This window comes from Anabas testudineus, chromosome 19, assembly GCF_900324465.2.
Source record: "Anabas testudineus chromosome 19, fAnaTes1.2, whole genome shotgun sequence".
Classification (NCBI taxonomy): Eukaryota; Metazoa; Chordata; class Actinopteri; order Anabantiformes; family Anabantidae; genus Anabas; species Anabas testudineus.
This window is the reverse complement of record NC_046628.1, coordinates 6,925,502-6,938,824: the sequence shown is the minus strand read 5'-3', so window position 1 is coordinate 6,938,824 and position 13,323 is coordinate 6,925,502. Positions and strand designations below refer to the sequence as shown.

At 38.0% G+C, this 13,323-nt stretch overlaps 3 protein-coding genes across 4 annotated transcripts; 2 read left to right on the top strand and 1 right to left on the bottom strand.

The window, feature by feature from the left end:
• Positions 1-237: 237 nt before the first annotated feature.
• Positions 238-7,153, bottom strand: kat7b (K(lysine) acetyltransferase 7b). Of its 2 annotated transcripts, none has more exons than XM_026352146.1 (14): positions 6,969-7,153; positions 5,806-5,956; positions 5,464-5,712; positions 5,246-5,328; positions 4,656-4,739; positions 4,350-4,448; positions 4,123-4,233; positions 3,185-3,376; positions 2,847-2,936; positions 2,622-2,762; positions 2,414-2,507; positions 1,786-1,932; positions 1,474-1,580; positions 238-1,273 (listed from the first exon to the last, which is right to left on the bottom strand). In XM_026352146.1, exons 1-14 carry the CDS (start codon positions 6,996-6,998, stop codon positions 1,172-1,174), a joined length of 1,680 nt encoding a protein of 559 aa, XP_026207931.1. In that variant the 5' UTR covers positions 6,999-7,153; the 3' UTR covers positions 238-1,171. The 2 variants fall into 2 exon arrangements, with proteins under 2 accessions (XP_026207931.1, XP_026207933.1); XM_026352148.1 differs by having other exon boundaries at positions 6,981-7,153.
• A 977-nt stretch (positions 7,154-8,130) lies between these two features.
• On the top strand, positions 8,131-9,854 carry ptges3l (prostaglandin E synthase 3 like). The gene is made up of 7 exons (XM_026351024.1): positions 8,131-8,245; positions 8,404-8,517; positions 8,736-8,802; positions 8,910-9,008; positions 9,167-9,256; positions 9,338-9,400; positions 9,668-9,854. Exons 1-7 carry the CDS (start codon positions 8,211-8,213, stop codon positions 9,674-9,676), a joined length of 477 nt encoding a protein of 158 aa, XP_026206809.1. The 5' UTR covers positions 8,131-8,210; the 3' UTR covers positions 9,677-9,854.
• Positions 9,855-10,369: 515 nt separating this feature from the next.
• aarsd1 (alanyl-tRNA synthetase domain containing 1) lies at positions 10,370-13,312 on the top strand. The gene is made up of 12 exons (XM_026351023.1): positions 10,370-10,471; positions 10,724-10,852; positions 11,008-11,167; positions 11,259-11,316; positions 11,402-11,558; positions 11,721-11,837; positions 12,004-12,134; positions 12,227-12,293; positions 12,522-12,613; positions 12,757-12,811; positions 12,898-12,992; positions 13,077-13,312. Exons 1-12 carry the CDS (start codon positions 10,433-10,435, stop codon positions 13,213-13,215), a joined length of 1,239 nt encoding a protein of 412 aa, XP_026206808.1. The 5' UTR covers positions 10,370-10,432; the 3' UTR covers positions 13,216-13,312.
• Positions 13,313-13,323: the final 11 nt, after the last annotated feature.

The window sequence follows — 13,323 nt, the reverse complement described above, 5'->3', positions numbered from 1 at the left end:
TGCTGCAAATATTTCTGGGCTGCTAATACATTTTAAAAAATACACACTTGAAATTATTTAGTTTTTTATGGCAGCAAGCTATTTCTATGTAGATGAAAATGTCTTTACACTTGTAGGAAATAAAGGAGACATGTTCGTAGGGCTGATGGGAAGAAGCATTTCTGGTGGTGGTGAGCGCACACACACACACACACACAAAAAAAAAAATCTCAAATTATTTCAAAATATCAAGGCAGTTTTATTGATATTAGAAAATATCAAATTGCTAATACACATATAACAACTAGGATTAAAAGCACAAGGCAAAGACAGTCCCATTAAATGTCTTTTTTAATTACAGACTCATTAACCAGAATAAAACCATCTGCAACAACCACTGCGCTCGATGTTTTGGAGAAAGCAGACAAGCAAGGTATGATTGTATTAGTAAAAAAACCTGAGGTTGTTTTATTTCAATGTGCATTCTTACAGTGGTATTGTCATTTTTTTCATATTTGCAGAAAATTAAAAATAATCAAAATTCATTATTTGGCAGGTTCATCAGAGGAATGGGTCCAAATCCTGTATTGATGGAGCTAAAGGAAAGAAAGTACACATTATGAGCTATACAATTTTACAGCAACCAAAGACGTTACCATACATCATACGCCTCAAAATACACTCTGCTTACAGCTTCAATTCATGCTAACAATTTCATAATTAACCCTAAACAAAAAAACTACCATCTTCAAAATGCACATTTCTGGAAAATAAAGTTAAATGACCTGCATATGCTGCCAAATCTAGGCATGTATTTTTTTTTTTTTTTTGCATGAGCAAAGCAAAACATTCGTGTTATGTTATCCACCACATTTGGACCATTTATCATTTAACATTCAAAGCTTTGTAGACGTAGGCAGTTTTAAAGAAACGGGACAAAGAGTTACTACCATTACTTGTTTGACAATGTTTGCATCGGGAATCATTCGGCTTGGAACGTATGGTGCATAACATATAAATGATAGCAGAATATAAAAGTAAAAATAAAAATAAATCATGACAAAAATTAACAGAAATAAAGGGTAAAAACACAAAAGAACACTGCTCTTTTATTGACAGTTCATAGGTCTAGGCTACTTGTGGCTGGTGAGGCTGGAGGTGAGTTTATTCAGTAGCCTGAGGATCTTAGTGCTTATGTGCCTTTGGGAGGAGTCCACTTTAGCGAGCTCGGGTCGATGGTTTTGTTGCTATTGCCTCGCTTGATCTCCTTTGCTTTCCACTCATCAATTAGGTCCTAGGAGAAAAAGAGTTACTAAACTCAGTTGTCAATTATACTATTATTATTATTTTTCGGTCTGAAAAAATGTTACGTAATGTTAAGGTATAAAAAAAAAAATCTGCAACACTGTCTTTTAATTTGAAAACTTGTTTGAAATTTTTTAGAGAGCCGACAAAAATAAAGGAGATAAAAAAGCCAGTGGATCAGCATCTTACCTGTCGCTTCAACACCAAGTGTTTTCCTTTCCAATACTTCAGCATCTGAAGAGACTGCAGTGTGCTCACAATGTCCACCGGGTTGACGGCAGTTTCCTGACTGATCTCTGTGCATCAAGCAAATAAACAGAAAAGTCCGTCTTATGTATGCATGTATCTATCTTGCTCGGACAATCTTGTGTTAATCATGTGGTAATAACCCTTCTACAAATATTAAGCTTCATTTCCTGATGGCATGATTTTGTATTTTATCTGAGCAGTAGTAAACCAATGCCACATGTCAACATGCATGACTTCTGTCTTTTTATTTACCTTTGATGGAGATCTCTTTGCCTTGAAAGTTGCACATATATCGGAGCAACACTTCCTTCCAGTAGCTGCGGTAGCTGATGAGGCCCAGGTCAGACAGAGGCCTCTCTGGCGATCCTACCTTCTCCTCCACTTTGGACAACAGGTAGCCTGCATACAGCAAGAGGGGGTTATTCTATTATAGCCTGCGAGCAGACTGAAATTATGTTTATATATTGATTTTGCAGATCTAATGCAGTGATCTAGATACAAACTAGTTAAGTAAACATTTTTATGTTTTTGACTTGCTAAAATATCTAAAGAGTTAGTTTTAGATGAAACATAAGATTTAAGCTGCTGACTTTGCCGATACGAACAAATTAATGCTATTACAGAGGTGCAAACAGCACTACTGTTAAACTACCCAAAAATTAGTAACGAAAATTTCAGAATAGGAAAAATCCTTCATTGTTTTATTTTTCTTTTTTAATGGTCACATATTTGACTTGTTTGTTGTTGTGCAGCATAGAATTTAGGATTTATTTTAACAAACTAATTTTTCTACTTAACAGATCAAAGGTACTGTTAGTAAAGTGAAAAGTTAATTATGCTAAATTAACAACATAATAAGTATACAAAAACATGTACATACTGAAGTCAATGAGCATCTTGCCAAAGCCTTGTCTCATGTACTGTGGCATTGTCAGGATACAGGAAACATTGTAGTTGAGGAAAGAGTTCTTTTCCTTGACGTAATAATAAAGAGAAATATTTTAGTTGCTTCTGTGTAGAGAGATGAAACGCCGTGTATGGGCCTACAAAATGCAGTGCTTCACAATGATAAAGATAATTTAATTTACCTTGGAAAAGTATCCCACTAAGTGGCAGCCAGTGTTGTCAGCCTCAGTCATGACGTAAAAGAGGAAAGGCTCCACATCATAGTAAAGCGTTTTGTGGTCCAGGAAAAGCTTGGCAAGTAAACACAGATTCTGGCAGTAGATCTAGTGATAAAATATTAAATATGGTTAAAGCCTGATGATCAAAGGAGAGCAATTACATGCTGAGGTCTTTTGAATTTTCCCAACCTTATTCTTTTTGCCATCAACTTCAAACACAGATATAGCCCCCTTTCTGTACACTTCGTCTCCTGGAGGATGTTTCCACACACACTTGGCCTGTAGAAAAATAGATAAATACATGAATAAGGAAAGAAATATTTTAGGATCACGCTGTATTAATATAGTGTAATATTAGTGACAACACCCTACTTCAAAATTATGAGCAAGAGAAAAAGAATAAAACACATACACAATCATTTTCTACAATTTTTTTTTCTGCTTTATTTATTATAAAAAAATTAAAAAAACAACATGCTCATAACAATAAAGTATCAAGTTTTGAAATCAAACCATCAGACTCTCACCATGTGTCGCCTGAGGATGGTCTGGCTCTTCATGTACTTGAGGCAGAACTCGCAGACATAGAGGCGACCCAGGCGGGCGTACTCCTCAGGATACGGTGAGTGGTACCAGGTGTCCAACTCATAGCGGCCAAACAGAATGGTCTTGATCATGTTGCTACCCTCTGTGATCTGACCCTGGATACGCAGCTTCTCCTGCAGGAGGGGAAAACAAAAAGAGAAAAAAAGCACCACTGTATTATACAGTCTTTTTCCCTGGCATGGTACCACCTCAACTTGGGTTGACTCTGCTCTCCTTGCTTATGGTACCACTTGCTTCTTTTTCCACTTTAATTATAGTACCCTCTCAGTAAAGCTGGTTGTCATAGTGATGCCACATGAAACTGCTGGGAGCTGCTGTGAAGTTGATACATACTGTGAACAAGAACAATGGAGAACATGGAAGGAGGGCTGTTCTTGTTTCTCTGTATGTGGCTCTTTGTCACAGCAAAAAGACAAATTTAGTTTCAGAAGAGACTGTAAGCAGAGAGACGAAAGACTGCTGAAAGAAAAAATAAATAAAAAAATGGGACTCAGATGATCAGATAGTGGTGGTTCCAGTAGCTTTTCTAGTAGAAAAAAAAAAAAAAAAACGAAATGGATAAGGATTTAAATGTGAACATATGCTAAATGGCATCGTCCCGCCTCTCGCCCAATGACAGCAGTGGACAAGTAGTTAAGAAAATGGATTGATGAACTGCATTGTCAGTTTGAATCCAACCGCAAAGCAGGTACCAGCAAACAAGGTAGTTACTTTTGCTAATTGTAAAGAGCAAAATGTATTATTATTATATAAGTATTTATTATTTTTTTTTATTTTCACTTTATCTGGTAATTATAACTGACTCTTGTAGTTTAGTAAATCTTAACAAGAGTATGTTGAAAACAAAGCAGACTATTACCAGGTCTTCTGATGCACGAGCCTGAGCTTTCCTGAAAAGCTCCAGATCATATTCACTGGTGATGTTCTCCAGCAGTGGCTCTCTAGTGTTGCCGTGTGTCTGCCGATGCTCCTGCGGGTCAGACAGAAGGAGATACAGACATGAGACAACACACCACATAGGTAATGCGGTACCAGTAGTGATAGTAAAATGGACCAACAGCTAATAAACAACTGCATGTAATATACCATGTGTTTCTCTTTCTGCTCCTTCTGTGGGCCAGAGTTTCGCCCCTTCCTCATCTCAGCCACCTGCTCTTTGTATCTGGTCTGTTTTGATGATGGTGTCTGAAAAATCAAGATAGAAATAAAGCTTACTTGAGGTAATATGAGAGTTGGCTTGTAACTAAAACAATATTATGGTAATTAGATCTATTCTGAGCACATTAGGCAGAGCTTTATGCAACCTTAAATTGTGAAATGTTACATAACATAGATATACTTTGCTAAAAGTACATTGAGTTATTGTGATGTAAATCACTGCACAAAAACTACCTGGTGACGAGTTGCGTGACGTGAGTTACTTTCTTCCTGTGCCTTCACCTCCTCTTCATGCTTCTCACGACTGATGGCTTTCACCTAAAATGAAAAGCATGATTATGTAACAGCCCCCAGTCTTCCCATATTCTCTTAGAACAGCTGAAATGTAATTTTGCAATTGTGCAATATTCGTTTGTGTATGTGTGGTAAATGAGCCTAATCTTACTAGAATAATTTTCTAAATGTATTGCTAAACAAAAACACATACTTAAAACACATAATTATTGTTGTAAACATACCCATGTAACTGTTTTACTTTTTTCATTTTGTAAAAAATTAAATGATTACACTAACAGATCTAAATAAATGTTGTTGGTTAAAAAATATATTGTGTAAGAATAAGTACAAATATCATTAATATCAATCATGAAAGAGAACAGACAACAACATAAATATACATATACAGTATATACACTATACATCCATTGTTGTCATTTAATTTTACCTGCCATCATTGTACCAAATTACAGTATACAAGCAAGTGAAATATAATCAGGTGGTCAACTTAAAAAAAATAGATCTAAGATATTTTTAAAGATACGCACCTTGCACTCATCAGCAGAAAGATTATGATAAAGAGGACACCCTGAAACAGCAAAATGACGTTCATGTTTCCCTGTAAGGTGACCTAGGAAAAAGAAATAACAAAATGACCATCATTTCATTTAAAACAATGATGTGGTGACAGTACAACTTTGTGAAAACAAATCAATACAACATATTCAAAAAGATAAAAGAACTTTCAAAAGGGTGGGGGTTTTACCAAGTGAATTGCACCCTGGTGTAGGGCATTTCATGTTGAAGTTGTAGGTTTCATGACAGCGGCGGCGCTTCGGTCGATGAGATAGGTCCTTATCCGAGTCTCTGTTGGCTTGATCTTTGGCCTGACTCTCGTCGTGAGAGGCATTGGGGCTGGAAATGTCCAGCTCAGATTCAGAGGAGGGGGCATTTCCAGTGGGCGTCAATGGTGGAGATTCATCATGGTCGGCAGTTCGCTTTAAGTCTGGAGTATCTGAAGTAAAAGAAACCATCACTTAGATTAAACTATTCAGATAAACACGACTGTAAAAGCTTTATAATGTACTTGCAGGATATGTCTGCGAACCCTGAGAGCTTTGGCTAAGGCGAGTAGAGGCTCGAGTGAGCCGCTGTCTTTTGGGCATGTTTCCATCACTTTCTGAACTGTTGGTTGGCTCCCTTTCAGCGGAGGAGTCAGAGTCTTCAGTTCCATCTGAGCCACTCCCGGCCATATGTCTCTATATTGGAGGAAAATAAATGAGACACATTTTACACAAATTCTGTAATTATGGTACTAAAACGTATAATTCATTTTCCATGACAAGTGTCACTGATGTAAACTAAACATGACAACAATGGGGGCCTGTCATGCAACATATAATCAGTTGGCTTAGTTTATCAATAACTGCTGCTTCTTAAATTATAAAGCCAGGAGTCCAAAATCTAGAAAAAAATGCCTTCGTAAAATCAGCTGTTTACAGGCCTGGTTGCTTTATTCAGCTACCTCAATAATTATTCTGACAGACAAAAGACAGCTTTTAGCTTGTTGTTAGCTCTGCTTGTGGCAACATTAGGCTAACAGATTAAACAGCTGTGGCTAACCTAATACATTTCACGACTGTCGGCATTTGGTACTTTGCAATAATCAACTGGTCAAAAATGCTAACACTACCACTTTTATCCATACTAGTGTCTGTTCGATAGCGAAGCTAACCTCGTTAGCAGCCTGTTACTATAGTTAGCTTAGCCTGTAACCATAGCTAAGCTGCCACGGTTTTCCTGTGGAACCACACTACATTGACAAACCTCGGATTTTGAGAAGTAGGGCTTACTTGTGCATTGCTAACCAATGTCATTTACATAACATTTTATATAGTGTCCGTTATTGGGGTTATATGGTGCGTTCGGCGTAGATACTGCCCTGAATTTCCTATTTTAGTTCCATAATATGATAAGTAAAATTATACGTTTGCATTAGCTACTTGTTACCGCCCACATACATATACACTGCTTTTAGGTTAGCTGCAAATGATGCCAAAAACATGTATGGCAACCTATAATGTTGAAAATTAGTGACATAGTCCTATGTTACTCTGTGGACTGCACGTATGTACAACTGTGGTGATAATTCAACACGTTAAATTGTCAAATTATTGAATGGAATATGGTGGAAAATTCTCTCCACCAGGAGAATGGAACACATCGGCGCTATTTAAGCTAGCTTTAACGTTACCCTCTTGTGCGACCTACATTTGCTCTCACCTGTCGTCTGCGAGGCATTTCCACCTTGATGGGCACTATTTCCTGTGGATTTGAGGTCCCAAATACCAGTATTCCAAAAACTGTAGATACACTACAAAACCAAACGATTTATTGATTTGTTTCCAGGCAGAAGTTTACATGTACACAGCTTTGCCTGGATCTGTCGCGCCACATCCCCCTACAGACAGAACCGAGAACTGCATTTCCGGTGAGAAATCAATGTGGGCCTCCGGGCCAGCAGGGGGCGATAGTTTCACATCCCAACACCAGCCGTCCAGTTAAGTACATTAAAAATCACCAGTTCACGACTTTAATGATCCACAACAAGCTTTAAACTGGAGATTACAAAAGTATCTAGTGGCCTTCTTCAGACAAACTGTCAGAGATTATTTGTGAATCTTTATTTGAGATTTAATTATTTCTTTAGTCAAACTACAGAGAAAGTGAATGAATGTGTGAAATTTGGAAATATTTAAACTAATATGGAAATAAATTAATTGAACACTGATAATTAAAAGTGAAATGAGTGAAGTGAAGTGAAATAAATGAAGAAACTATACTAAAATATTTGATTATACATTTATTCAAAATTTGGGGCAACATTTGGACATACTTATTTTTAATTTATCACTGTCATTCTTATTTCCTGTGTCACTTATGGGCCTCCATAAACTACTGTCTTCAGAGTCACTTTTATTACATCTTATTGTTACACACATGGAGGTTTTTTTTTTTTTTTTTACATTTTACGTTAACCACTGTGTTTGGACAAAACAGAATGTCTCAACACTGCGATGCTCCTCCACAGTGGTAAGTTAGTTTTATTATCATTTACTGTAGTCTACGAAAACATAAAACTAAACAGAACCATGTGAGATGTTTAACAACTTATCTGGTTCCAAATGCTAAATTTTCTGATCTGATTTTCCTATTAGTGTTATTTCTCCCCTTCCCCCACTTATCCCTTTATCACCCAGCTGGGGGTGGTTGATGTACTGGGGAACCCAGAAAATGCATCTGGTTTCCCGAGAGTTCCACTGACAGACTAAAAAGGGCAGGGGGAAGGGGCTGTGACATCCAAGTCTCCCCAGCAGCTGATACAACTGCTCTATAAATAGTATGCAGGGCCTGGCCACTGCATTACAGCACACATCTCACACGAAAGAGCCACATGCTTTTTACTTTCCTGTAGTGTAAGAGTTTCTGTTTAAGTTTTGTACAAGAATTAAAATGAACAAGCCAAAAATTGTCAGACCAGAGGAGAGGTAAGTGCTGCCAATCCCTTGTTTGACTTTGTTTTTAGTTTCTTTTCTCTCAACATCACTAATCTTGACCAGTGTGCTTTTGTTACTACAAAATGTCGGTCTTCAATACAAATAATCAAATGTTTGATTCATAATTTTGATTCTCTGTGTCTTAACAGCCAGCCAGCGCACGCAATTTGGTTTGACAGAAAGAAATATGTGACCATCAACTTCATGGTTCAAAAACCCAAAGATGTCCAGGTTGATATCCAATCAGAGAAAATGATTTTATGGTGAGTTCACAATTTACAACACTTTTATCAAATCTCTCTTGCTCTCTGTTTTGTATTAAAAACTTTGTGTAAATAAGTTCAAACTTAAGTTAAATAAATTAAAACAGTGCAAATAGTTGTAAAAGTTTATGGGCAGATGTCTGTTATAAAATGTTGCAAATGGTGCATGTGCCGTGCTGAGCTGTGTCCGCAACAACCCTGTTCTGTCTTTACAACAGCTGCAAAAACGAAACAGATGATGTGTTCTACAACGAACTGCACTTCTATGACAAAGTTCAAATTAATGTGAGTGCTCAGTGTTTAAGCTCGATGTGACCAATGGAATGTGTTTGTTGAAATGTTTACTGATGCTAAATATAAGTCCCTGTTTTTATTCTGTCGTCATTCAACAGGACTCCAGAGAAAGAGTTCATGACCGGACCATCAATATCTTGCTAAGGAAGCTGAAGCCAGATTATGCATGGCCTCGTCTCCAGAAAGATCCTGCTAAAGTAAGTCAGTGTGTGTGTGTGTGTGTGTGTGTGTGTTTAATTAATCAGTCACAAGGTAGTAATGATCTGAGAGACACAGTCCCACTGTAGCACTCAGCGTTCTGTTGCATTCCCTCTAAGTGAAATTAAAATTGTGTCATTTTCCCTTCTTTTCTCAGCCCAGTTGGATATCTGTAGACTTTGATAACTGGAGGGATTGGGAGCATGAAGAGGACGAGGGAAAAGAAGAGTACGACAGATACATGGATGTGAGTGAAGTCAGAGCTCATATTATTTCTGCGTAAGTGTTTGGATTCAGGATTCAGGATGTACTTGCTTTTTGCTTTCAGATGATGCAAGAAATGGTTACAGGCAATAAAGGAGAAACACCAGATATGGGTGATCTGAGTGATGTAAGTACAGTGTTCTGGTAGTTTTTAGGAAATGACTAAATATATCTTATATATATATACTGTATTACTTATATGTAATTAATGAAATCAACAGTGTTGTAGCTTTATGAGTGATGAGTAATATACACAAACTCCAGGACACATACTGCATAAATTCACTTCAGCAGACTGTTCACTCACCATTTCATAATATCAACATGGCAATGTTGATATTATGAAATGCTGATTCAAATGTTGATGCTGCATTTCTTCCTTCTCCCCCTACAGTCTGACTAAGACTCACAGGACCTGTGTTGGAGGACATCTTTATTCCTCAGGATGCAGAAGAGAAAGCTACGTTGCTGAAGCCTGTAATATTCGCTGACGACTTGATGTGTTGATTTTTGAAAATGTTTTTACACGTGATATTGTGGACATGCTAATTAACATATTATTGTACACTGCACACTGCCAGTTTTAATAAAGGACAGTTTTATTAATTGGTGTTGTGATGCTTGGAAGTAATAACATTAAAGTTGGGGGGAATATTTATAATATTTATTCTAAAGGTTGGCTGTTTGTGTCTGTGACCCCAGAAGATGGCAGTAATGAAGCATTCATATTAGTCTGAATGCAGATATACAAATGAATGAGAAATATATAGAGAAACGTTTTTAAATTAATTTCCATTTAAAATATTTTAAATTCTCATCCTAGGAGACACCACATTTTCTATTTAGCAGCTTGTAATGGGTCATGGTGTTTTTTACCCATTGCTTGTTGTTTTGGATGGTGATGGATGGGATGCATATCAAACTTGATGTTATGCTGTCACTTTATACATTAACTGTGTTCTATGCGGAACTATGTAATAGGATCTAGCACACGTTTTACATATTTATATGCAATATATAGGGAGTAAAAAATAAATAAAAAAGAAACAAGTCGACGCCGCTAGGTTTGGACCGTCTTGCTACCCGTACTGAGCTGACAGCTGTAGCCGAGCTTCATCTCACAGAAACACTCGTGTTGTAAACAGAGTTTGGGATTCAAATGGCTTTTCAGTGTCAGCGAGATTGCTACATGAAAGAGGTATGAAACTGTTAATCAAAGAAAAAATAATCAGCGCTGCCCTGTTCAATAGTGCACTTAATCTGACGGAAATGTATAATTTCTCCAAAGAAGGGGTTAGCATGTTGCTAACTATTATTGTTAGGTAGGTAGTTACAATGGATGTTTTCTTTAAGAGAGCTCTTTTAATGCAAACTCTGTAGTTACACATCTCTTGTCAGTCAACCCGTGTTTGTTTTGTTTTATATATTCATGTCATTTGTTTCCTTTTAGTTTGTTACCTCTGTGGTGTCCTGTTGCCCAGCTGAACTCAAACAAGAAGTCAATGGAAAGAAAGAAACACTTAAAGGTTTCAACGTTCAACTCCAAGACACCATCTTGTTTCCTGAAGGTGGAGGACAGGTAAGCTGTGATTTAAACATGTTTCTGGTTCAATTTCTATACCAAACAAGTGCTATCAGAAAAATGAACATGCTGCTCATTTCTATCAGAATGAAAACTAAGTCATCGACAGCAGGTTGTAACTTGAGCTTCACTGTTTGTTCTTCTCTCTTCAGCCAGATGACCATGGGCTGATTGGAGACGTCCCAGTGCTGAGGGTGACACGACAGGGAGCAGAAGCTGTACATTTTGTGCGCTCACCTCTGGAGGTGGGCCAGGAGGTGCAGGTGAAGCTTGACTGGGAGAGGAGGTTCGACCACATGCAGCAACACTCAGGTGAGGACCCAAAAACTAGTTGCGTCAGGGACTGTCAGGCATCTTCACCAAACTCGAATGCTCTTTCATCGCAGTATCTTTTTACTCTTAGGTCAACATTTGATCACAGCACTGGCTGATGCGATGTGTGGATACAAGACCACATCCTGGTACATGACCACCGCACCATTTCTGTTCCCTCTAAACAATAAGATTTGATTTGTAGCTTTACCTGCCTTCTGTGGTTTCTTTTAGGGAACTGGGGCGTCAGAGAAGCACAATTGAACTGGATACTCCCTGTGTTAAACCTTCTCAGCTGCAGGCCCTGGAAGAAGCTGTAAATGAGAAGATCAGAGCTCATGTTCCTGTCACTGTTCAGCTTCTCTCTATAGATGACCCAGCTGTGGAAAAGGTACCTTTTCCTATTGTGTGGTTAACCATGTGAAATAAAGCGGAAGTCTAGACTTCTCTTACATCTTAAGTGCTTTATTTCAAATTCAGTGTGGTCTTGTAAAGAGGACAAAATCTAAGAAAACATCCCAGCTATGTTGAACGGCCTGTGTTTGTGAACCAGGTGAGGAGTCGAGGGCTGCCAGACGACCATGCAGGACCTATTCGGATAATTGATATTGAAGGCATTGATGCCAACATGTGCTGTGGAACCCACATTTCAAACCTCAGTCACTTACAGGTACAGCTTGTTTATGCTGATGCACAATAATTTAGACATGCCTTTATATAAGTTCTGGATCAATTTATGATATAATGAAAGTATACATAATGATGTGTGATATTTGTGATATTATACGAGTTTACTCATTATGTGCATTATTTCCTCTCCTGATTTTTAATTTTAGGTAATAAAACTACTGGGGACTGAAAAAGGAAAGAAAAACAAAACTAACCTGATCTTCCTGGCAGGAAACAGAGTACTGAAGTACGCAGAGAAAAGCTACAGCACAGAGCGATCACTGGTGTCTCTCCTGAAGTAGGTTCAAAGCCTGGATAATGTCTGAATCATCGAAATGTGAGTTAAACGTATTTATAAAGATGTAAGTGAAAATTTGAATTGCTCAACAGAACTGGACCTGACGATCACGTTGAGGCAGTTGACAAGCTGCAGAAGTCTGTCAAGCTGCTACAGAAAGTAAGAATTTCATCATTAGTTTTTTTTCTCTAGATTTTTAAAGCATTTTGTTTGACTACTCTAAAATAAATTGTATTAATATTTTTGCAATTCCACAGACAGTAGTTGCTAAAAGACATTAACCATAGCCTCCTCTAAATGAAGAACTTTTAGTTTTTACAAACTGCATGACATATGTACAGTGTATTTGCTACATTAGAATCACTTACATAAAAATGTCTTTGGCAGACTAACCTGAGCCTGCTACGAGACATGGCTGTCCTCATCGCTCAAAGCTTTAAGAACGACCCCCAGAGAGGCAAGGTCTTCAGCTTTCACAAGTAAGAAACACATCTTTCAGCTGGATAGCTGGCTTGTAGTTGTGTTAATACCATCTTAGAACAAACCCACAGCAATGACGCAGATATTTCCCAGGGGATGAAGATTTTGAACATAAAAAATGTGTTTCTTTCTCCTTCTGCAGGAAAGAGGGCGACAACGAGTTCATGAATATCATCGCAAATGAAATAAACACAGAGGTGAGGTCATAACCTGAGTGCAGCTTCTTGGGGTTAAAACTTAAACAGTTGGTTTAAACAGTAAGTCTTGTTTTGAATGCTTTTAGGAAACCTTGGTTTTTCTAACTGTTGGAGAAGAGAAGGGACCTGGTTTGTTTCTACTGGCTGGTCCCAGTGGACTAGTGGCTCAGCTCGGACCTCGGTAAGAGACACCACCACATGTTTACTTGGACTCTCCCGTGAACACATTAATGTGGGTTTGGATATGACTCAATGTCCTTTTCAGGGTGTTGGAGATGCTTCAGGGGAAAGGTGCAGGGAAGAATGGACGCTTCCAAGGCAAAGCCAACAGCCTGGCACAAAGAGAGGAGGTGCAGGCTTTCCTGCAGGAGTACTGTAAACATCACACCTCAGAAGAAGAATAAAACCAGCAACGGTTGAACGCAAATGATTATTTTACATTCACTCAAGGGAAACAATACACTTAGAAGCCAATAAGGATAGCAGATGTATTTCTGTCAGTATGAACCAAA